Below are 26,142 nucleotides of genomic sequence, written 5' to 3' on the forward strand. Positions count from 1 at the left end.
CTGTAAAATTATGTGAAAGCATGAATAAAACGTGTCCTACACTAATAATACAAAGTTATTATGGCTGTGTGTACCTTGTGTACACCGCCTAGTGGTTAAACCACGTTATTGAATTATTGTTTTTATGTGTTAACTTATAATATAACACATAAAAACAATAATGTACTCTTAATATTTTTTTCATCAAATATTATTTGAATATTTGAATAAAAATATGAAGAGTACATACTTTCATAGGGGGAAAGTAGAAGGTCTGTGATAGAAATATAGAATATAAAAAATCAAGAAGATACTATAAGTGATCTCTACAATAAAACAGTTTAGCGCAGGATGTACAAAGATATTAATAGGAGGAGGTGCAAAACAGAAAAACGAATTAACCTTTATTTAAACATTAAATAACAGATTAAGGTATTCTTTTAAATAAGAAAAAAACTTTGGGGGTATCTATCTACAGATAAATATTAAGCCTGACAAAGTACTTAACGTCTAATATATTGCTTTCCTGCAATGTTAACTATGTTGAAGCACTTATTTTAACTGATATTATACATATGAATTATACTCTTATGTATGTAGATAGAATAAGAAATGTGCAGAATATGAATATGTTTAATGGTGGAGGTACACACATATTGATAGATGTCTTGTAATGCACTGTTGAGGAACCTGTGACCCAAGTGTTTCATTCATTGCATAACTACACCGTAGTTGTGTATCTGATATGTCAATAAACCTTTGAAAATCTTGAAAGGGATGTGCAAAATAGCCATAATATACAGTCTTTAATTAACTATTAGTAGAGAATAACGAGTAATGAATATACTTTATTACTCGTTTCCATTCATGTCAATTGCAGATATATATTTAGTCTTCTCAAGCACCAACTGAAGAGTTTATCGCCGGCCACTAGAGGGCAGCATCACTGCTGTCGCTGCCCGGATATGCCGTGCTTTGACCCGGTAGTGCCTAGCGGCCATTTTAGTTCACATGTTGTTCATTCACTCCGCCTCGAGTTGAGACGTTGATCCACTCACTCATGTAAGACTGTTTCCACTACTGTTTAGTGTGTCTTTAATATATGTAATTGAATATATATGTATTGGTCATGACATGCATGTATGTAATACTTTGTCAGCTTATCCTGCGGCATTGCTCTGTTTCAGGGTTTCAGGGTCGTCATCTTTGTCATTAAAGTACCAAGACTGACATTGAGGAGTGTGTTTCTTTATGACGACACCATGGTCGTTGTTGGATGCCCTGTCCCCGGCTGCGAGTTCGAATCCCAAGACTTGTCTGAAGCACTCGTCATTGCTATATTGACGATTCATGGATTTAGCCACCAGCACGCAGCGCCTGTCATGGCAGCGCCAGCCCAGGCCCCAGACAGCGGCTGACGGATGCCTCGGCCACCTCCTCCAACTCATCGAGCAGGAGGGTGGGATTGACGTAAATGACCCTGCCCTGGCGAGTCTGTCATCGGTCTGTGAGTCCATCTACACACAGGACGGCGTCCTGCTCTATCGGGACCGCATCGTGGTCCCCCCATCCCTCCGTGGGAGAGTCCTTCAGCATCTCCATGCCGCCCACCAGGGAACCTCAGCATGCCCGAGCCATAGTTTACTGGCCCGGGATGTCCGGGGACATTCAGGACACCAGGGACGGATGTGCAGACTGCAACCGCAATGCTCCGTCACAGGCGGCTACACCCCCCCTGCCGTCCTCACCCCCGTCCACGCCATTTGAGGCGGTGTTTGCTGACTTCTTCGACTATGGGGGCCGCCACTACCTAGTTGTCGGGGACCGTCTCTCGGGCTGGGTAGAGGTCCTGAGCTCTACGGCGGGTACTGCCCTGGTGGGCTCAGCTGGCCTGGTCCAACACCTCCGTTCATTCTTCGCCACCTTCGGCGTACCGGAGGAGCTCTCGAGCAATGGTGGTCCGGAATTCAAGACGAGCCACACTGAGGACTTCCTCTGCTTATGGCACGTCAAACACCGTGTGTCGTCCGTTAGCTTCCCGCAGTCGAATGGGAGGGCAGAAGTTGCAGTTAAGACCGCTAAGCGCCTCCTGATGTCCAACACCGGCCCGTCGGGCGGCCTTGATCAGGACCGCTTCCTGCGTGCTATGCTGCAGCTGCGAAACATGCCTGACCCCGACTGCAACCTCTCGCCAGCGCAGATCATCTTCGGCCGCCCCCTTCGTGGCTCGCTCTCCTTCGTGAACCGCCTCGAGAAGTTCTCGAACCCGCACATCCGCCTGCTATGGCGCGAGGCATGGGTGGCGAAGGAGGATGCCCTTCGGACCCGTATGTCCCGTACCACCGAGTCCCTGGGGACTCACTCAAGACCGCTCCGCCCATTGGCACTCGGCGAAAGGGTATTCCTCCAGAACCAGCAAGGCCCCCATAAATGGGACAGGTCAGGGATCGTGGTGGAGTCGCCGGGCCACGACCAGTATCGGATCAGGGTTGACGGTTCGGGACGTTTGACACTGCGCAACCGGCGCTTCCTCCGTGCCTATACGCCGGCCACAACCTGTGCCCGTGAGCAGCCGGCTGCGCCCTTGCCGCCGCCCGCTGCTCTGGACCATCAGCCCCCACCTATCCACCCGGGCTGGGCGACGCCCCAGGGGATCGCTCAGCGGCCGGCTGTTGGACCCTGCGACTCGGCTATGGGCGCTTCCCCACCGGCACCTGCTGGTGAGGCGTCCTCTGACCTCACCGTTCCTACGGGTGCCTTCCTGGGTGCACCGGTGCCACAGTCGCCGCCGATGCTGCCCCAGCCTACTCGGCCAGGCCGCGTGAGGAGGCCGCCTGCACGTTACGAGCCCGAGTCCGGCAGCTGGATTTAGACCGTTAACCTATTTCGTCCCATAGTTTTCCGGTCTGGGGGGGATGAAGTGTTTATCGCCGGCCACTAGAGGGCAGCGTCACTGCTGTCACTTCCCGGATATGCCGTGCTTTGACCCGGTAGTGCCTAGCGGCCATTTTAGTTCACATGTTGTTCATTCACTCCGCCTCGAGTTGAGACGTTCATCCACTCACTCATGTAAGACTGTTTCCACAGGGCGACTGTGGCTGCGAGGGAGTGCGGTCGTCTTTCAACCAGAAGGTTGTGGGTTCGATCCCAGCCCATGCAGTCAACATGTCGATGTATCCTTGGGCAAGATACTTAAACTTGAGTTGCTCCCGATGGCATGGCCAACGGTGTGTGAATGTGTGTGAATGTTAGGTCCTAGAGCAAGTGGTACTGCTCTGTATGAATGGGTGTGAATGGGTGAATGACATGTAGTATGTAAAGTAGTGCTATAGCGACGCCTCGACGTCGACTTCAAAATATCGTCGACGACATATTTCCGCGTCGACGCGTCGCTACACACACGATGGTCACCCAAAGCAACAAGTAGTTCGCAATCGCACTTCAAACACAATGGAGACTGAAACGGCTACCACCTCCTCCTCACAGGATTGCCTTACGAAGCCCTCAAACGAAAACATCTCGCCCTAGGTCTTCAAAAGCATGGGAATATTTTAAAGTTAGTCCAAAACGCAAAGATATTGTCATTTGCAGTCTTTGCCAAATGGAGTTGGCATATCACACAAGCACAACGGCTATGTTGGAACATTTAAAGCGGCAGCTAGCTGTGGTGGCTACCATTAGCAGCTAGCATTTGCTCTCCGATTTTTACATAAAAATGGAATTATGGATTATAAATTCAATCATTTTTTTATACATAGACGTTAAAAACCTATGGATTAACTGATTCAGCCGCGTTTTTTCTCATTTTAATGCCATTGAACACGTCTTTTGATCAGATTGACAGCTACGGTGGTGAGACGATCTCCCTAAAAGTTCTGTAAAGGTACGTGTTGTGATGACTGTATTTGCTTCCCCTGTCGTGAGTCCGGATCACTCAGTGATGATACTATATACCTACATAATCTGTGGAGTCTCAGCTTTAATCGGATATCTTGTATGTGCAGCTACGATGAGTAATAAGGGTACTTTTATCTTGAGTTCTGTGCCAATGCCCGTTAGCATTTTTCGCTCATGGGTCATTTAGATGCTTCTTATGAGACTTGTGTTTTGTTTTGGTAAACATCGTTTGTATCGTCAGTTAGCTGAGATTATTTCCGTTAATCTGGTATAACACATTAATAGGTTCTTAAATATTAAGATCCCCTGAGACACAGTATCGTGAATTTTTTTTTTTTACATTACGTTTTTTATGAATTGAACAACAGAAAAATAATCGTTAGATTAGTCGACTAATCGATCAAATAATCGCCCGATTAATCGTTTTCGAAATAATCGTTTCCCCCCAGCACTAATGTAAAGTGCTTTGAGGGGTCGTAAAGACTGGATAAAGCGCTATATAAGTACAGTTCATTTACCATCATTTACCATTTTGCTGTTTAGTGTGTCTTTAATATATGTAATTGAATATGTGTATTGGTCATGACATGCATGTATGTAATACTTTGTCAGCTTATCCTGCGGCATTGCTCTGTTTCAGGGTGTCGTCATCTTTGTCATTAAAGTACCAAGACTGACATTGAGGAGTGTGTTTCTTCACCAACTATCAAATATCTCTCCTGATTGTTGGCACTTGACAATCACCTTACCTGAATTTTACTCAGGTCACGTGTAACTAAAGTCTGATTTAAGGGTTGTTTATATTTCACATAATTAATCAGAATCTGCAAAGTAACTCAAATAAATGCAGTGGAGTAAAAATACCAGGTTAACCTCTGAATTGTCGTGGAGTAGAATTACAAAGTAACAATGAGCTGTCATGTGGGTATATATTAATGCTGCGCATTATGGACACAAGCGATTTTCACCCATTTATTAATTATATGTTTTACATTTGATAACACCAATGTGTTTAATACTGGCAACTTCTAATTGTGGGGAAAACGTTCAGTAGAGACGTACCATAGAATATTTTGCGAAACACAATAGCCAGCATGTGTAGTTCTGGGGGGGTGTTCGATGCCAGTTTTGGATAGTCTGGCGTGGTTTCGTTCCATTTCACACAGCTGTTTGACACTCTGCGTAACCTTACGGGGACTGTAGTCCTAAACGATAGCTGGGGATTATGGGTAGTGTAGTGTCTTCGGCCATCCTAAATTCAGAAATCTTGACAATCGCAATGATGCTCGAAATGTCCCTTATAGGCCTACGTCTGTTTCCGGTTATTTTTATTTTGAAATTCAGTTCCTGACGGACACCAAAAAAGCCCGAGATTATGGAATTAAACCAATAAATAAAAGCAAGGATAATTGTGTGTTATTGGTGAGTAAATAACACGGTGTTATTTTGAAAAGAATAACGAATTAGAAGGAAAAAAATATTTAAAAATACAGATTTCCATATTCTGAGGCTCTGAGCCCCATTTATTGTCTGAGCCCCATTTATTTTCCTCACAGACGGCAACAAAAGTCCGAAATTATACGATTTAAAATAAAAGCAATAATTGTGGCTAGATATTGAGTAAGAACATGTTTTTATGAACCACACAGCTTCTGGTCTCCCACGACCCGACCGGAGAAAAAGACGTGCTGTCACTACCCGATCCGTCCCCCTGCCCGATCGGTACTGCGCATGTGCGAGGTGGTCCGCCATATTGGACAACTCCGGACGGCAACACAAGATGGACACTTGACACAGTGGCTTTTAGCAAAGCTCAAAAAGAAAACTCGAGAAAGATGAGTTATTGTTATTACAACGTGACTTCACTATTATTTAACAACTCTTTTTATGGGGTTCTTTTATTTAGGGTTAAGTACATTGTCAGAATAAGTGAGAAATGAATTTAACTTCTGTTAGATAGCCATATGCCATACATTTTTCCATACATTCACAGTAAATATGTATTCAGTATGATAGCTGTCTAACAGAAGTTACATTAACTTCTCACTTATTCTGACAATGTACTTAACCCAAAATAAAAGAACCCAATAAAAAGAGTTGTTAAATAATAGTGAAGTCACGTTGTAATAACAATAACTCATCTCTCTCGGTTTTTCTTTTTGAGCTTTGCTAAAAGCCACTGTGTCAAGTGTCCATCTTGGGTTGCCGTCCGGACTTCCGGACCACCTCGCACATGCGCAGTACCGATCGGGCAGGGGGACGGATCGGGTAGTGACACGTGCTGCTGGCAGTAGAAATGCATTGCTTTTAAAATCGTGCTGTGCAACACGAAAAAAAGGGGCAAATCGTGTTGGTGAACACGAATCAATAGATTAAAAATCGTGTTGCTGAACACGAAATGCCGTGAGACTGGGTTGGAATGGCGCTAAAGGAGAAATCAGAAGAGTGATTAGGGTTCATGTTTGTAACAAATTTCATGCATTAGTTGTTAAAACCTTTAACTTAAAACCACCATTACATAGAATTCCTTGTAATAGTTGTTGGGATATTTCAGGTCTAGACCAATGGTGAATAGACAGACCACAGGCAAAAGTAAAAAATGACAGTGTAAATTGGTTAATTATATAATGCAACTGAAGTGAGTTAAATAATTGGACAACATTTGTATTGACGCTAATGACTTATTCCACTCTTTTCTTATTGTGGAAATGTTTATGTCATGACCTGGTTCACAGCCCACTCAGCAGCGGTATTGTAAGCTTTCTGTCTGTCAGCTTCCTGTAGTTATGATTAATGGCTGTCCTGATAAGTGAGGTTGACGTAGCAATGTCGTGTACAGTCAGGTCCACCCTGGACCCATTTGACGTAGAGTCACTGTGCCTGTGTGTTCAGGTCTATACATGGCAAAACACTTGTTAAACAAAGGATTTCCTGAGAACAAGAGGCAGACTGACTCACCTGTAACACTCTCATCCATCAGCGCAGTCAGTCTCACTGAGCGATTTAAGCTTGCCAGAAAGAGAACAGCAGGGTATTATGAAATACCTTGAGTAACAAAATTAAATAACGATTTTTAAATATAACAATGGCAAATGAATCGCTTCATGAAAGTTATAGATTCTGTTATTTAAAATGTATAAATCTTTTTTTTTTGTCAATGTATTCACAACCTCTGAAAAGAGTCCCAAGTTTAAAAACACAAAATCTTGACAATGAATACTACGCCGTCATTTATCAATGACAATGCAAACAACAGGAAGGTCTCCCCTAATCCCATGTATTTTGGCATGAATGTCATAAGCATACCATAGAATGTAATTATGAAGTGCAATACCCACAATCCCTACAGGGTCGTAACGTCACAGAAGATACCTTTTAGAGAGTTTCTAAATTGTTCAGTATGCAGATAAATATTTGTTTTACAATAGAAACATTTTTCTCCATAAATGTTCCCACATGTGAGCATCAACTTTAAATCTTTTGTCAACAAATAAAAAACATCTTAATTTCCTTTAGGATAACATTTTGTTTATAACACCACTACATTAACAATAAGCATAGGAAAATGATAACTGTCAACATTTAAGATTGTGCTTTTACTCTTTATTTAATCAGATCTATTTCACATTGAAAGTTACATCTTGCATTTTATGAAAAGTAAAGGTTTCGAATCATTGTATGACTTAAGTACACTAGAAAATAAATTAAAGATGTGCAACAACTGTATCAGTAATTAAAATGATATAACTTATGTACAGGGTTGGGAGGGCTACTTGCCAAAAACACAACCAGTAACTTAATGTGAGTATCAAGATATAAAAGTAATGTAACGTGATAACTTTATTTTTGTTTTGGATTACCTCAATATCAAATGCAATGCAAATAAACACAGGAGAGAAGAACTATTAATATGATTTTTTTACTTAAAATGTATAATATAATACCATAAAGCAGATTCAGGCAGTAGGTGTATAGATTCACAATTAGTATTAGTATTAGCCTACAGAACAGTACCGCTTCCAGAGAAGAGATACCATTTGATCATTTTACATATATATGCTCTTTTTAGGTTTTGAATAAGATTGTAATCCTGAGTTTCCCTATTATTAAAAAAAGTAAAACTAATCCGATTACATCTTTTCCTATGTAACTAAGGATTACACTTTCATTTTTTTCTATACGATCTTGATTCGTGTTAGATGTAATCCATTACTATCTAAGCCAATACAAGTCATAACTTTTGGAAAATTGTCTCAAGTTATAAATTATGCCTTCAATGTCTTTCACGTGGAGAAGACATCAAATTGGCCGAGGCGTTGCAACTTCCCTCAAGCGTCCTACATGAAAGAAAGATCACATGTTAGAAATGTGTGCACAAACTATTCAGTATGACCCGTCTTGGTTTAAAGCCAAAGTGTAAGAGTGAACAGAGGCGGAGTCTGTCTGTTTTCCAATTTGTTTTGTTTGTTGGCTGCTGCTACCCAAACCAACATCCTCCTCACAAGCATTGACTGTTGAAATGTCATTACGCTCCACATGTGGAACAACAAAGGCTTCTTCAGGTGTGCCTTGTATCATAATGATATTGCTCTGATCAGCAGCAAGACTGTTTTCACCACTACCATGGTCGACATCTGCAACCTCCTCATTGCTGTTAACAGTCGAACTAGGAGTGTCACTTACCTCGTCATTGCTACTCACCTGCTTTTCCTTCTAGGCTGTTGTTCTTTGGTGAAATAGAAAATGGTGGGCACTGCAGTGTTTTTCAGGCATCTCCTTCCCTAATAAAAATAATAAACAAAAACACATAAAATAACTTTTTGAGGTCTGTAGATATTCAACTTTCTTTTGAATAATGTTGTTTTAAATGTAAGAATGCATTATAAAAGACAATAGAGGGCCAACATGTTAACTATGCAGTTAATCTATTCAACAATTACGTGTTTCCAAGATTCAGATTCAAAGGATTTATGTCATAGCACATAGGCTACAGTGTAGGAATGGCAATGCAAATCATCTGTCCCGAGCTCCTCCAACAATGCAACATAGTTATATAAGACATAAAACAATAAAAGAAATTCAAAATTAAATTAAGAATAATAAATTAGTGCAGGCAGAAATCTATATACACGTAAATATAATAAGACATATGCAAGAACAGAATGTAAAGATAAATATTGTATAGTAAAATTAAATTAAATCATTTTTTTTTTACAGTGATGGCTGTTAAGATAAATAAGTTATAAGATGACAACAGATGAATGAATGTTGCTATTAAAATAATGTAAAAAAAAAGGTAATATAATTCATCTGTTTTTAACATAGAGTATGTGGGGGGAAATGGCAATTCTCTATCTATGATAAAGAGTCTTTGCATAAATTGAAGAGAAATGTGATGGTTTGCAAAAAAATCGATTTCTATGTTTCTTTACTTAACTGGCAAAATCTTAATTTAGCTTTTAATCAAAAGAACATTACTCATCACTGATGTGCAAGCTGTACCATAACAATTATTTAGCATTGTATGATGTATAACATGTATTTAATTAGTAACAACAATTTACACTCACAAATGGAACCAAGTTATTTAAAAAAAAAAGGATCTGTACCCATGAGTCCGTGCTGAAGGGATGACTCTCAAAGTGTTCACTGCACAGGCGAGAAGAAACGTTGGGGGTCCATTTATTCCTCTGGATGTTCAGCACCCACTGGTCCAGCCTGTCTGGATCACCGAAAGGAAACCTTTATTCAAAAATACATGAAAACCGACCCAAAGACAACAGGAGGGTTAATGCCATATTCACTTAATAACGCATGAACAACTTTTACAAATATTTCTATATAGTCTGTGTTGGTAAATGTAATCTAGGTTGCACATTTCCTGCTGAAATACATGCATGGGCCTACCAAGTTACTGCGTGGCACTTTGGTTTTGATAAAACAGTGTAGTTCCACTATATAAGCGTTACATTCATAATCAAACGAGATAATATGCAAGATAAATAGCTATTTGTTGTTATTCTTAATGCTTGTCATTCACACGTTAAGAAAATAAAATAAGTACCGATACATAGCAGAACAATTGTGGCGATGTTCAGCTTAATAAGCCTTGTTCAACATCATTTATTTAGCTAATACCAGAGCCATTTAATAGAAGAGTTACGACATCTCCGTTCACTCCAATGGACCACTTTTTTACAGCAATGGCGGATCGTGGAGCCTCTCAATCGTTCCCCGGAAGTTAGCGCCAAGGCTAGCAGAGCTGTAGAGTTGCAGCATAATACACCGTTCGTGACGGACTTTTAAAGGTAAGAAGAAGTTTAAAGATTTATATTGCGGATATTATCATTACATCTGATTCAAATGAACATGTGTATTAAAGGATGTCAGTGGATTATCCCTAAATTAGTAGATTTAGGGAACGTTTACAGATAACAGATTAAGCTAGCATACCGAAGCAAGTTAGCAACACACGTTGAACAGCCTTTTAATTGTACATTCCGTTCTCTTAATGTCATTTCGTCCAACATGTTGAATTAGAGAAGAGGGGCTTCTAAACGGGATTGTATGCGGGGGTGGAGGGAGTTAAATATTAGATAAATATAACTTTGGTGCGTGTAAGAGTGAGTGTTTTTAGCAGAGCCATATTGTGTCCTTGTGATTCTGTTGATTATTACCTGTCTGTATAATGTTGCAGCTCAGCTGATTTTGGATCGATGGCAAAGGGAGAGGGACTTAAGTGAGAGTGAAAACACAAGGTAAGTTTAATATTACTGTTTTATATAAGTAAACACCTTATCTCCCCAAGGCAATTTCCCATCCAATAGGTGTGCTATATAGGTGTGTATAATCCTTTCTCCTGCCTGTTACTCCCTCTTTCAGCACAAGAACCAGAGGGGGATTCAATGGAGCCTGAATACCTGCACTGAGACTCTCACCCTGCACCCCGAGTCTCAACTCTCAGTGTTTTTCAAGCCTTTCCCTGTTTTTTTGTATTAAACAAAACATTAAGCTTTCCCAATGGTGTGGTTTTTTGTTTTGTGAAAAAGTGCAAATGCAGTGTTTGTATATAATTACATCACATATTTTGTTGCTGTTGGTCGTGAAATTGCTCCTGCTTCCTCCGCTCTGTGTCAGTGTGGAAGCCGTACATTCGTACTCCTTTCTCGGAGCGATTGGAGCATCCCCAGGCAGCACAGCAAACCATGGTGGCGACTAGGAGGCAGCACAGAAAACCAGGACAACACGGAGGAAAAGGCACCGACAAACTGCATGATATGCTATTCAATGTTTATTGAATTCCATGTATTTGCAATGGATGTTCCTAAAGCAACACATTTAACATCATCATCATCATCATCATCATCATCATCATCATCATCATCATCATCATCATCATCATCATATGCTGCTAGTGCTGCTGCTGCTGCTAGTCCTTTGATAGTCACCTGTCGGTCTCCTGTCCTTTCTGAAAGCCATAAAGATGACATTAGTCATTTAGATAACTTGTGTCCTCAATTACCAGGGGATTACTGAAACTACCATGAATTTAAGAAAATGGTAGAAATGAATCCAATCTGAATTTTAAAGCATTACTTTAGGTCCCCTCCCTCTAAATGTATCAATAAACATTAGAAAGTGATGCTCCTGACTACCATACAAGTTTAAGAAGATAATATTGGTTTTAAAGAATTCAAAGCTATACATAAACAGCAACAGGCTCTTTAACCAAGGCACTGTTAGCCTAACATGTAAACTAGTTGTTCACACTAATCCTAATATTATCACTTAATATTAGCAAATTCGATTTTATTTTTTAAAACATATTGATGTAAATACATACACATATCGATTTGTTGTATAAATATTGCAAATCAAAACCTTTATTCACTAATAATTACCAAAAATCGTAGTTCTATCTCCTGTTATCAATGCATTCACATTGCCCGCCATGAACTTCCGGGGAACGATCCTCGTCTACATGAACCACGTGACGATAACCGTTTTTGGACCTCCGTTGTCGTAACTCTTCTATCTATATGGCGCTGGCCAGAGCCCTAGAGATACTAAGAGTTACGACACTCCCACAGACCTCCGTTGTAAAAAATGGCGGCGCCTACTTCCGGGGTATGGACATCGAAATAGTTCAAAATATTGTCATTTGGGGCGTTGGACCTCATTCACATTACGGCGCGTCGATTAGTTCCAGAGGTAAGTTGCTGAAATATCGAACTCTTTTGAATTGTCAACTGTCTATATTGTATCAGAGGCCCTTTATGATGCTTATACTGGTCTTCATTTGTATATGCATAGCGTAATTATCTATATTTTATCTTGGTTATTACAACCAATTTTGCTAGCATTGCCTGCTAGTTAGCTAGCGCGACTTCGTCAGCTTTTTGATTTGAAGGTAAGATTTCAGTAATGAATGCTAGCAGCTTATATATCAATGATGCTGGGTAACTAACAAGCAGGATTTAGATTGATTATGTGTTTTTATTGTTATTTTGGTTTTTATCTGCTGAACTTGACCGTGTCAGCCATCCGTGGCGTTTGTGATAAATATTTCATTGCATTTTGGGATATACTAACATTTCATTATGTGACATGTTGACTGTACTTAGTTTTTTTTTTGTACTGTTCCGTGTTAACTTATCTGTACTGTACAACTAGCCTAGCGCTACTTTTTAATGCTTGATGGCATGCTAGGATAGATTCCTTTGTATTGTAATATACACACTAATTTAATGATTGTTCTTCAAAGGTATTATTCAGTCTTGAAAATATAATAGCCTACTGAATAGGCTACTCTACAGCAGTGAATGAAGGATGAGCCTAAAACATGGTCATGCATCCAAAATGTTTATTTTTAAACAAAATAAACACTTTAAAAAAAAAAAAAATTAGCACTTTTTTTTAATTCAGCCTCATATGTCAGCCTCATATGGCTGTTGCTGCTGCTGAAGGAGGGGGCTGCTGCTGGAGGCTGCTGACGGAGGACCGGGAATGGAGATGCCAAGTACATCGATGGCAACGAGTAAGGTGTTTGGCAGTGGCCTAGATGTTATGACCTTCGGTGCAGGTGATGCAATCCTTAACCTCAGCCTGATGTATGTTGAGAGGATTTTTTTTCTTCAGGTCATGGCATGAGGGAAGGTTGCTGTCCAGCAACATGGCTTCTTGTTCCAGCTGTGACACTGCATTTGAGGACTCCATGAGGGAATCGCTCATCCTCACACGGAACAGCTGCTCCACGTTCTGAACAAGGGTGAAAACCTCATCTGATGGATGGTAAAGTGCACCCCTTTTAAATTATTTTAATACCAGCAGACCAGCTCTCTCATTTATATCCTGTAGTGCCACAACAGAACCTTAGTTGTATTGCTTTTTTCACGGTGTCTTTCCCCCACCGTATCCCACCTTTTTTTGATTGCCCAAGTGCTCTAATTTGGTCTGTGTTGAAGATTTTTTGAAATTTTAGATTAATCAAATTGTGTTTTTTTTTTAATGCCGAATGAATCCTCTTCTGGTTTACCAGAGCCCTCTCGGCTCTCTTTCTTAGTAATCTCTCCCTTCTCAGTTGCCTCATTAGATCCTCCACGTGAGCCCGGTACACAACTGGCCCTTGGCAGTCTGGTCCCTGGAGCACCTGACCCTGGCAAACTGGCCTCTTCATAGCTGACCCCTGACTGACTGGTTCCTGGCACACTGATCTCTGGTAAGGTGGCCTCTTGATTGTCGGCCCCTGACATACTGGCCCCTGGCAGTCTGCTGACATCTGTCTCACTCTCTCTGTCTGTGATGTCCCTTTCATTCCCTTGGAACTCCACCTCAATATCTCCCTGAATCTCTGTAACAATAACAAGGCAATTGCTGTTATATGTGTAAGATGGACTTTTATTAATCCCTCGTGGGGAAATTATTTCTCTGCATTTGACCCATCCTAGTGTTAGGAGCAGTGTGCTGCCATTTTGAACGGCGCCCGGGGTGTATGCTGCCTTTACATGTGCACCTATTGTCATTTAAGGGTACACTATACTCCTACAGTATAGTGACATTCATCTAAGTTCGCCTATTGGCAATGTTACAGTATGAAGAAATCTGTAGATTATGTACATGTGGTATATGAGTCTTCAGAGAATCCCTGAACCCTGGTAGCTTTGAAGCTGTATAATCTGAAAGTTGCATTAGGAGTGTAGTCTATCCTTGAATTATATAACATGGGAAACATTGTTAGCTTCATATATCATACCAATGTTTGATGTGCAGTAATAGGTGTGGTCATTATTCCTGACAGCTGGAGGCATACTCCTTGACGTGAATTTTCTCCTTTTCGGTTTAGGCCGATGTATAAATACTGTTGGAACAGCATCTGGCCTCAACCTCAAATTTCCTCCTGATTTGTTGCCAATATATTGGTCGTCTTCAAAGTGTACCTGTGGGTAGGTAGGTTTGATCAGTTTCCCCTGCACACTTCAAATGTCATTGAAGAGTCATAATTCTCTACACTTGGAAATATGATGCCCTTTAAAATGTTAATAAGTCATGTCACCTCTGTGAACATTACTTACATGACAGAGTTTTCTGCTGTTGTTGTCCTCTTTCAGACACAGGTTTTGTCTGTTGACCATTGCCATCCATCTCTTCCTTCGCTCTACGTCCTTAGGGAAGCCATACATCCGGAACCCCTTCTCGGATCGATTAGAGCACCCAAATGCTACAGTATGTATGACAACTGATCTATTAAAATGCAATATAAACGAAAGTGCCATAATATTTATTGTGCAAACATTTTAACATGAATATTGCTATGTCCTCTGTTCAGTCTGCTCCCAACTGTATTCTCTCCCATTATTCACCACTGTTCCTATTCTTGCTCTGCTTTTTAGGGCCCAGGAAACAGATGAAGAGGATGTCCCTTTCACAAAGGAACCTTCTTGTTTTTTTCAAAATGATTAGGCCCCTGGATTCCCTAGACTAGAGTTCTGTATTGCTTTTTTGTAAATAGTTGCTTTTTTGTAAATAGTTGTTTGTAAATATTTGTAAAATGCCCCCACCCACAATTGTTGTTCACACAATTATGCTTGTGCGAACAACAATTGTGGGTGGGTGCTTATTGTGCTGCAGATGTTGAAGGACCTGAGTCTCCTGAGGAAATACAGGTGAAAGGTGAGGAGAGGTCATCGCTTGGAAGCTTTTATATCCTGTGGTGTCTCAACAGAACTTAATATGAATTGCTTTATTGTCTCGTCGCTGGATCACCTCCCCCTGGCAAAGTGGCCTCGTCATTTTAATTGTTATTGTTGACAAACCTGTTTTTGTTGCTCTGTTGAACCATGGTTCAACAGGAGCTTCTGTAAATAGTTTTGTAAATAGTTTGAATATTTATCATAGTAATCATTTTCAGTCTCCCACTCTCTCAATTTAATTTATCGTTTCTTTGCCCCACCATATATTTTGTTGTCCAAGGGCACTCATTTGGTCTGTGTTGAAGATTGTTTTACACTTTAGATTAATCAAAATTGTGTTTTTTGGCTGAATTAATCTTTTTCTGTTGAACCCTAACCCTCTTTGTTCTCATTCTCATTCATTTGACTTTGTTTTGTTCTAACACACATCACTTTTTCCATACACTGTTCTTAATAAGTAATAGGCTACCAAGCTTTCCGTTGTCACCCTGCCTCTCCAAATGCAAAACTGTCAATAAAAGGTATGCAATAATGCAATTACAGCTGAAAAAGTACTTGGGTGTGTGTGTTTTTTTAATATATATATATTTACCATTCAATAACGCAATCGCTGCTGTCTGTCTGTCCCATATAAGAACATGACAGCGCAGCGCAACTATACTACGGACGTGACTGACGTGACAGTGACAGCAACAGCAACATAGCCTGCTTGTGCTGCCACACTTTCCCCTCAAAATATCGTTAAATAACGAAACTTGTAAATAGTGCCAATCCATACAAAGTGTAACCACATCATGTAAATATGAAAGCAATCTTTAAAAAATAACAGCGTTGGTTTAATCTATGACTATTTTGACCATGTTTGTGCTGTTTTTGCCATAGAGAAGCATTGCCACGGAAGTGCGTTTTGAACTATCCCGGCATACATAAACCACGTGACCGGCTGGCGGCGACATCAAAGAGTGTCGTAACTCTTATCTCTCTATGGCTCTGGCGCTGGCTAATACTATAGCGGGCTGCAGGCGAACCAAGTCCGCGTTTCGCTGCATTCCTTGATCCGCAAAGGGCTAGCTACGGCTCCGGTTAGCTTCGGCGGCGGACTCCGGCGGCCACCACTGGGATAATTGGGTCCCCTTTTAACATTTGCTCCCATTTAGCATTATGGGCGTCATAGCCATAGACTATAAAAGTCTTACCCAAGGCTGAATCATAAACTAAACTGTATATATATATATATATATATACACATGTATAAAGGGTTACGTCCTTAGCTGGCTAATAAGCTACATACCAAGCTAAGCTAACAAGCACACAAACACCTGCTAACGGGGTTAACATGTATAATATTATCATTTTACTCACCGAAAAAAGCTGAGAGTAGACTTCTTGGAAGTTCTGTTAGTACATTCAAGCGCACAGCACGACATCTTAATTGTCTAGTATATCACCACGAACACGGCTAAAGCTAAAGGGTCAAGTACAGTAACTACGACTAACTAACGTTGTAGCCTAGCAGAGTGGACAAGTTGCTGTTAGCTGACAGTGAGGCATGTACGTGTCCATCAACGTGACCACGCCCTAATTCATGCAAACACTTTAAGACCTAATATAAATAAAAGGGTTGTGTTAGAAAACAATTCACTCACAGATCCATAATCATAAAGGTGGAATCTAACTATATCGATAATAAAAATGTATGGAGCCAGGGATAGAAACATGTTTTTTTCTGCTGTAAAGTTGGGCATTTTAACATGGGGGTCTATGGAAATTGCTCCTTTCTGCAGCCAGTCCCTAGCGGCCCATGTATGAACTGCAGTGTGTGGCACTTCCGTATTGGCTTCCCGGCTGTTCCCCAGAGTTTGCCGCTTGGTTTAAACCCGTGTGACTCCCTGCTGTTTCTGCATCACATTTCATAGTGTGTAAAATATTTGTTCAAAATGAAGAAAAAAAAGAACCAAATTAAATTAAAATGGTGTGTCTAACCCGTCCAGCGATGTGATGCATTTATTTGGAGTCACTTGTTCACATGACATGAAAGCTATTTTGAAAACGTGAAAAGATTTGCCTTTTCAATGGAAAATATATACATTTTCAACAATATATTCCTATTAAATAACAAAACCTCTGAAATGCTATTAAAATAGGTTTGTCCTAATCATCCAGCTTTGAGTTGGACAATTATTGAAAATAAATGATTGACTTTCAATAAGAACAGAGCTGAATATGAGTATTTATATAATTTTGTAATTCAAAAAAGAAGGAACATTCAAAGATGTGTTCCCTACATGTCAAGTGTAGTTTTAACAATCTACTTAGATTTGTAGGCACTGGGTCAATTAGTCTAGACGTTTCATATTCATAAAATATAGAAAAAGAAAAAAAGTAATCAAAGAACGTATAGAATTTGACATGATGACAAAATGTAACTGTTGCTCTGGGTTTCAGCAGGTAAGCCAATCGTTCATAGGGAGGATTGAGGAGGGGAAACGGATGCAGAAACAGCAGGGAGTCACACGGCTCATCGTTCTTATGAAAGGAAAAGGAAGTAGTAAAGCTTTAGAACAGTTCCTATAACATCTACTGTAGTGAACTCATTAAATTCCTTGTAAAATTGCTATTAATTCATTTATTACTCAATTTTACTGAGTAAGAAGTTGAAAACTAACTAACCTATTCATGCTAAATCTCTTCCTTCCGATTTCTGGCCCCTACATCTTTACGACTGCTCGCGAGTCCCTGATGTGATGATGTATTTATGACTTTGTCTCTGTATGTATTGTCGTCCGGTCTGCGGAAGAAATTCAAACATTAAATGCTGTGCTAGTGGATGCTATTTTAGGACTATTCTGTTTATTGCAGACAGTGAGCAGTTGCCGGCCAAAGTCCTGCCTGAGTCTTTGCTTTTAATAACATAATGACGTATAGAGACGAACAACACTGAGGACAATACAGTTCAGGAGTGAGTCAGTTTCTGCTTCATTTTATTTCCAAACAAAAGATTTACAGTACAACAAACATAACCAGACGAATATTTACACCAGTGTAATTGACATTTTTACATTTACCTTGGTTGGTACCAAGGCATTTCAACCAATGTTTAAACTTAAACACAAATTCATATTATAATCCAAGTAGAGCTAAACAAAGCATGCACAGTCCAACAACAGCAAGTCATTAATATGGACTCTTTATTATGTACAAATTAATGTTTGTTGTATACAGAAAATATACATGTAATCTTTTGAAGATTTAAAGGCAAAATGTTGACAAATGTTTCTTCAGTCTGCAAGTTCATTTCCCCTGTAAGACAAAATATTGATTAGAATGAAATATCAATAGCAGCAGGGGATTTTTGAAAAATAAATAAATGTTGATGCAGAGATGTTTGCAGTAATACTTTATAAAATATCTAGAAACACATAATATAAGGTGCAAGCTATGATAACTACAGCTGAAGTTTGTCTATTTGATGCTATTAGCAACATTTGCCACATAGCAGCAGGGATCATAACTTCTTTTGTCATCCAACAATTGGATTCAGACCGAATTATCCAAATAAATACTACACGGATTCCCACTAAATTGAAATGTTCGTAGACCATACAGGACTAAAACTACTGAATTTGATTATCTTCAACTGTAATTAAGGATTAATTATATTCACAATTACTTTCACTTTTCATCTACCGCCACCCTCACATCAAACTGTAAACTATCCAATTATTATTATGCTTAAATGTTATCACATGATCTGTATAGTCAACTAAAACACAAAATATGATAACACTAACTGTAAAGTAATTACTGTTATTAAAGTAATCTAATGATGGTATTTATTTTAATATAAAGTTTACAGTTGGGGGTTTGCTGATGCCAGCAAATGCTCCAATGGAAGCTTTGGGGACAACAGCCTGAAAAACAAATGAAAAATGATCTCAGTATAGTTTAACATTACACACTGTTTTATATCTGTGCAGCTTTTACTGACTGTGCATGGATAAATACTACTCACACTCGTAAAGAAAATGGGCCATTTTGTGAACTTATGACTTCTTGAAAATAGTTTCCCTTTGTTATCTTGCCTGTCCATCCTTCCTGCCGCCCTTAAATTCTTCTTTTCTGCTCAGTTCTCACACATGATCTTACCTCTGCACGGCTGTCCAAGTAATAGGTGGAGTGAATATTATTATTCGAAAACAGAGGGTTCCATACACTCAGAACACCAAATACAACACGGCTTCTTTTGAACTAGCTTAAGTTAATGCATTACATAATCACAACAATCTGTGCTGACTGAATGAGGGTTCTAAATCATTGCCTCACAGCTGCCTTTTCCTGACATGTGTTTGGAGAGAACAAAATGTCTTGTCCTCTGTTTTTGCTTTACCTTGGTATTGGGCTGAGCAGAGATCGTTCGCTGGAGGTTCTGAAGCTCTCTGTCTCTCAGGGCCAAAGTGTCTTCCAGCAGCTTCTTCTGATCCCTCAGCTGGTTCTGCTCAATCAGTAACTTCTCCACCTTAAAGAAAAATGCATATTTAAATAACATATTATATAATGATCTTACATTAAGATGGCAGTCCCACTTTTATATCCAGGTACAGAGTGAAACAGCTTGTTCCGGGGATGTGCCTTGTTTCCACCCACACATGCATACACACATTCCTAACCACAGATATATAATGTACCTGGGTATCGTGAGTCTTCTGTTTGAGCTGCAGCTGATTGGCTGACTCCGCGGCCGCCTCTTTGCGAGTGTGTTCACACTGCTTCAGTTCAGAGCTCGCATGTGAGTTTTGCACCTCCAGACGACTGGAAAAGGCTTGGATCTCAGCCACCTGGAAGAAGAAAATAATTGTACTTTTAATAAAACGTTAAATATGTTCATCTGATTTCCAGATGATACCTTTACAGTACATAATTTGTTTTCCATTATGTACAATGGAGTATGAACAAAATCTCCCTGAGAGACACAGCACATAGTTTAGTGAAACTTGCACAACCATAAAATAAAGTAAATATTTATATAAAAATAGGAAATAAAAATGTGCCATAAATGTAGCCAAATGCTGTGAGATGTAGCGTCTTCTCTCATCCCAAAAAACACAACCATGACTAGAATAACATTGGCTCAGAATTGGGTTAACATGGAGAAAAAAAGTAATGAAAAGGTTCCAAAAACACAATTACCCCCAGATTTATGACAAAGATGGAGACAGCACATTAAGGAACTGCTACAGAATGAAACAGGCAGGGGTTAAATTGGGCCGGGGCTGTTCGGGGGTTCAGCCCCAGCACATAGTTCGATGCTGTGACGCCATCACCCTTGCTCATTTGTCATTTGTTTAAGCCATATGTTAAAACATCTCTCGTTCTTAATATAGACTTTATTTAGGGTTGATGTGTTGACTTTACTTTAAAATAGCAGATCTCTGTGACAGGATATAGTTTTTCCGCTTAGTGAACGTGTATCTCTGCTCCTATCAGGAGCTGCAGCACCGCGGCTCCTTCGTGCAGAGTCTGCAGCGGGGTGTGTGTGTGTGCAGAGAGTCTGCAGCGGTGTGTGTGTGTGTGTGTGTGTGTGTGTGTGTGTGTGTGTGTGTGTGTGTGTGTGTGTGTGTGTGTGTGTGTGTGTGTGTGTGTGTGTGTGTGTGTGTGTGTGTGTGTGTGTGTGTGTGTGTTTGTGTTTCCTACACCATCAGGACCGGTTCTAACCAATTTGCTGCCTAGGCGAGATTTTAGCTGTATCCAAGGAATACATAATAGATTATATAAAAAATAAATGAAAAATCTCTACAAAAGACCAATACACTACAAAAACAGAAACTTATTGACATGTTGGTTATATACATCAAAAAGACTTCAAATGTATTCAGTATTGTATGAACATGTTTTAATTGGGGTGTGGACGTCACATCCTCTAGGGGGGTCCGGGGGTATGCCCAAGAAATGTTTGAAAATGTAAAGTAAAATGCTTCAATCTGGTGCACTTTAAGCACACATTACTAGAGACTAGATCTAGGGGGTACAACTCTAAACACCCATATGAAAAAGATCGGTTTACATTTTAATAACCAAATATGTATGTGAACATAACCAATAACCTACCATAGCCAATAACAAATAAATGTAACTTTTTTTTGTTTTGTTGTTCATTTATATCTTATTAACATTAGTTAATTTTATTAACATTTATTTATGCAAATGTTTTATCGCTCAAGTTTTAAACAATATTTTTGGTTTACTGTCCTATAGTATACATTGAAATGATTTCAAACCTGTTTATCCCAATAATTATAAAGGAGTGCCTTGGAAATATTTGTTTACATACATTGCATTTATCTCTCTTGCTCAATCCCACGCCCACTTTGGCTGTGAGCTGCGGACGCCTGATAAGCCAACACCCCCCACTTTCATCACTTACAGCGCCCATCGTACAGGGCAAATGAAACGTGTAACCGGGGTGAAAAGGCTGTTACATTTACTTAATTATGAATGTTGTTACATCAAGGCTGAAAATTAGGATGAGCCCCAACGGTCAAAAATGTTTTTTTCCCTCCCAGAGCTGCCAGCGCAGAGCCCCCCCAGATCTGGCGCCCTAGGCGACCGGCTAGGACTGCCAAAAACCGGCCCTCTACACCATGCTAAATGTATGTCTGCATAATAACACAGAATTTGGTGATGATTAAATAGTTTACAGTGAGATTTACTCCCATACTTTTGGCCATACTCACGTAGCCCTACAAATGAATTGAGATTTCCAGACAAATGTTCTTTAGCAAGTGTGCAGAGCAGTGTTGATATAAAAAAGAAATGTGATGGTTGGATATTTGTAAACCTTTTTTTGTGTATATAAATTAATAATTTAAGATGTAAATGAATTCCAGTTTATTTGTAGTACTTTCTATTTTTATTGTGACATTTGGTGGCATCAATGTGTGCATTTGATACAGATAATGGAGCAGTTGCTTTAGGGCCACAGTGTATATCCCTTAAGGTCAAATAATGAGATCCTCGACCTCCATCCCCCTCTCGCATCTCCACACAGAGCCCCCCCAGATATCAAATCCCAACTTAACCCCTGGAAACAGGTATTTGCTGAGGCTCTGATTTAGTTGTCCCACACTGTGCTGCTGTATCAGCAGAGACACTCTTTTCACCTCGGCTTTGACCCTGAGTTGGCCTCGGAGGACGTGTGTCTCTTTAGCTGTAGATTTATCACGAATGACACAGCGGAGAGACTTCCTCCCCAGAGAACCTGGTTTCCTTTTCAATTTGTTGTTTGGAATATTCCATCACAGTTTAGGCAAAGATTAAAGAAAGGTTGGCAAGAAGTGAGAACAACCTCTAACAACTGACTACAATTTCAAGGGACATGTTTTTTGTAGAACCATTTCATGATACTTCATTCTTCTACTTTTTACTCCAGCTCATTACCGGTTCATTTTTTTTATCTTAAGATCTCACATAAAAAAACAAAGGATAAGCTTACATACAATTAATTGTTAAGATTAGACCAGTGGTTTGAAAGATTTTCACTGTAAACTGATCAGACGCTTTAATTAAAATAACTTTGCCAGGACAGAATAGCAGCAAAAAGGGCAATTTAGGAAAGTCCGAAAATGAAATAGGAGTTTGTGAAGCATGACTTTTTCTTCTCTTCTACCTCTTGAATCACTATGACGCCTCTAAGTTCCTATAAGTGCTTTACTCTCTGCTTTACTTCTCGTCTCGAGGCTGTGAATTTAAGCATACACCAAGAAGGGCACACCCATCTGTCATTTTAGGCATCAAGCCATCACACCTTACAGAATTATAAAGTGTTGCAGTTGCACTAACCTTGCTGCCCACATTGTCCAAATACAGCTGGAACTTATTCTCCACATCTTTGGACAGGTTAGTGCATTTGTTCCTGATCTTCTCCATCTGCTCCTGCTGGCTGTCGCAGGTGAGGTGAAAGGTCAGCTGGTGGGGAAACAGGTTGTTGATCTTGGTCAGGAAATCGCTGGTCACCTTTTTGATCCCGTCTAAAGAGTGGGCAAAGTCCTCCTTGCATTTCCTAGTTAAAAAAAGAGATCCAAACTTGATCATGTTTATTCTTAATTGTTTTAGATACACACAGGGCAGATGGGGGGTAGACAGTACCTGGTGTAGGTAGTGAGCTGCTCGTTCAGCATGGTGTTCTCCCTGCGCAGGGCGATGACGTCCTGGTGGTGAATGTCTCTGTCTTTGAGGGCGTTGTCTCTCTCCAGGCTCAGGTACTGCACCGTCTGGGTGAAGTTCGCCACAATCAGGTTGATCATGGCTTTCTGCTGGGCGTTCAGGGTCTGAAGAGTCTTCATTTCACCTGGAGGATTCAGTGGAAAACAGTATTATCACAAGAAAGCTTAAAAAAAATACTTTTAGCAACATTGACCGTTTTACTTATGATAATATTAAGTTACTTATAATAATTTTCTTTCGATCAGTTATTAGATATAATTAAGACAAACGTTTGGGTTGCCAGGATGTGAGACATTGTTTGAGTCTATAAGAATGAGGCTATAATTTATAATAAACCACCAATTCTACTGCCATAAATGTTAATAAGTAATAATGCGCCAGTGAGATGTTTCCTAACCCTAGAAGCCAGAGAAACCATTATTCAAGCCATTACATATAATGTATAAGGAAGTGGTACCATTATTTGTTTATTTTAATGTTTAACTTATTTAACATATCACAAAAAAACGTCCAACCATCGGGCCTAATATTAACCACATAGACTTTTATTTTATTGTACATATATTCAAAGTATAAATATTAAAATGAAGAAGTACATATATTACATACCGCTGTTAGTGACAGGAGGGGTCTGGATCGGAGGGGTGATACGACGTGACATAATGCTTGTGATTGTCGATGCACTCGTTCTCTCACAGGTAGCCTATACATACAAATAAATATATGTATTTACAGCAGGAATAATATTGTATATAAAAATTTTTGCATTGAGAACTTTTACTTTTTATATTTTAAGTAACATGTCCAATTTTATATTTAAAGACTTTTACTCAAATGACATTCAATGCATAACATTTACATCAAATTAAGTATTTATACAGATTGATATTAGTAATCTTTCCTAATAAAAAGGGTCTGAATACTTTCACCAACACATGTCAACAAAAGGATAACTGGAAACTGCCAAAATAAATTATTATATTGTATAATTTGTACATTGTAACTTTATTTTAAGCTTCATCTGTTCGGAGAATTATTTTGAAGATGATTAAAATGTGTGAAAACAATTTTAACAGCTGCACAAAACGACCTGCTTCTCTTAGCATTACACCAATCAAGTCATGTACTTACTAATTTATCTTTTAGGATAAACTCTGTCTTGTTTGTGTCAGTCTTCAGCTTGGCCAGCTCTGTCTCCAGAGCAGCTTTCTCTCCAGTGCGAGCTCCCAGCTGAGCTCCCAGCTCGCCCTTCTCCTTCCTCAGCTGGATGTTGTTCTCACTCAGCCTGTTGAAGTTCACCTCCAGGTCCTTCAGAATACCAATCAGACCACTCAGCATCATCATGACTGTATTTACAGCCCTGAACATATTATATTTATAAACATAATAAGTATTGTAATGTCAGAAACATTGAAAGTGATGATTCAAGCTGCCTGCTTAAACACTAACAGTTTGATCAAAATCTTCTGCAGAAATGATTTAATCAGATTTTTCAAACCTCATCAGGTCTCTTTTAGTTATTCCTACTATTTTGATCATTGTTACTTAACTTGAAAATACATTTAAGAGTTGTTTGTCAAAAATATTATTAAAATCTAATAATTGTATTGTAATGTTTTAAATTAGATGATTAATAGCTGACAAAATAAATTGAGGTGAATATACAAGAAGAAATCACCGACCTCAACTCTCTTCTCCTCGGCTGACTTCTCTGGCTGTCCATAGATGAGGAAGAGCACCAGGCTGACGATGATGAGGGACTGGATCAGAGAGGAGAAGAAGAAGACGATCCTCATGTAGTAGCCGCAGCTCTTTCCTTTGTGTTTGTGCAGGGGCTCCCTTGCCTCCAGGCCAAACTTGGCCCGGGAGTAGTTGGAGCTGTACATGGCGGCTGGAGGAGAAATGGTGGCAGCTGGTTCTAGAAAGATCTAAATAGGAACTATTTTTTGCCAAAAAATCCACAAGGTTTCCGTTCAGATGTGATCTTTGCAGATCAGGTGCTGCGGCATCAAGTAGACTCTGTGGAGCAGAACTGGAAGGAAAGCCAGATGTGGGATGACGGTCCGTCTTCTATAGCTCTGTCACACTGCCAGGGTACAGAAACGTACATGCAGAAATGGCATGTATTGATGGATGTAAACAATGACCACTAGGTGTGTAAAGGGGCCATGTTTATAAATGCTGCTGGAGACACACTTCCAGTCCATCCTGACCCATCCTCCCCCCCCTCCCCTCCCTCTGTCGCAGTAGCAACCTCCAGCTACACCGCTGCCAGAATTATCACACGTCCGGGTCGTTGAGACAACAGGGAATTAATGTGACAGGAAGAATTAATACATTTAAAAAATCCCCTCTACACATGTGTGTAGAAATAATCTTTGCACAAAAAGTTTGATAGATTTCTCAATAATATCTGAACATTTGAAAGTGTGAGGACTATCTTTTGTCCCTTTTTAACTTAAAAGTTAGGAAAGGATTTACATCCAGTAACCAAATATGTGTTAACTTTGCATCATGTTATTGTTGTCCTAATATGGACATAACAAATGTAAAAGTTATTCAGATCCTTTACTTAAGTAAAAGTAATTGTATCACATTGTAAAAATTATCCACTGTAAATAATAGTCCTGCATTGCAACATGTTGTTACCTTTCACCCTCAGCAAAATGTTCTTTTAGTGTAGAAAGTGCTTAAGGTAACCAAAGCTATTTTTATTATAGTCAAGAAAGAGCTTATTTAACTTACTTATTACTGACCGTACATTGTATTTATTTAGATAATCATGTTTTATATGTAAAATCTCCACCTAAGAAGTGACTTTAGCTGTCAAATAATTGTAGTGAAGTAAAAAGTCCAA

At 39.6% G+C, this 26,142-nt stretch overlaps 2 protein-coding genes across 2 annotated transcripts; one reads left to right on the forward strand and one right to left on the reverse strand.

The window, feature by feature from the left end:
* The first annotated feature begins 607 nt into the window (after window positions 1-607).
* Window positions 608-4,532, forward strand: LOC117445898 (uncharacterized). Its single transcript, XM_034081835.2, has 2 exons — window positions 608-1,041; window positions 1,167-4,532. The coding sequence occupies exon 2, from the start codon at window positions 1,454-1,456 to the stop codon at window positions 2,849-2,851; it is 1,398 nt and encodes a 465-aa protein (XP_033937726.1). The 5' UTR covers window positions 608-1,041; window positions 1,167-1,453; the 3' UTR covers window positions 2,852-4,532.
* A 13,485-nt stretch (window positions 4,533-18,017) lies between these two features.
* Window positions 18,018-25,482, reverse strand: plvapb (plasmalemma vesicle associated protein b). The gene is made up of 8 exons (XM_034081707.1): window positions 24,968-25,482; window positions 24,417-24,593; window positions 23,895-23,988; window positions 23,208-23,409; window positions 22,902-23,121; window positions 19,751-19,900; window positions 19,453-19,581; window positions 18,018-18,365 (listed from the first exon to the last, which is right to left on the reverse strand). Exons 1-8 carry the CDS (start codon window positions 25,169-25,171, stop codon window positions 18,357-18,359), a joined length of 1,185 nt encoding a protein of 394 aa, XP_033937598.1. The 5' UTR covers window positions 25,172-25,482; the 3' UTR covers window positions 18,018-18,356.
* Window positions 25,483-26,142: the final 660 nt, after the last annotated feature.

Source organism: Pseudochaenichthys georgianus, chromosome 4, assembly GCF_902827115.2.
Source record: "Pseudochaenichthys georgianus chromosome 4, fPseGeo1.2, whole genome shotgun sequence".
Taxonomy (NCBI): domain Eukaryota; kingdom Metazoa; phylum Chordata; class Actinopteri; order Perciformes; family Channichthyidae; genus Pseudochaenichthys; species Pseudochaenichthys georgianus.

Excerpts from the sequence above, each read along its gene's own strand:
- LOC117445898 (XM_034081835.2), top strand. The coding sequence starts at position 1,454 with ATGACCCTGCCCTGGCGAGTCTGTCATCGGTCTGTGAGTCCATCTACA.
- plvapb (XM_034081707.1), bottom strand. The coding sequence starts at position 25,171 with ATGTACAGCTCCAACTACTCCCGGGCCAAGTTTGGCCTGGAGGCAAGG. Across the intron at positions 23,410-23,894 it reads CCCTCCTGTCACTAACAGCG|GTGAAATGAAGACTCTTCAG; the intron begins GTATGTAATATA and ends TGAATCCTCCAG. Across the intron at positions 19,901-22,901 it reads TGGACAATGTGGGCAGCAAG|GTGGCTGAGATCCAAGCCTT; the intron begins GTTAGTGCAACT and ends TTCTTCTTCCAG.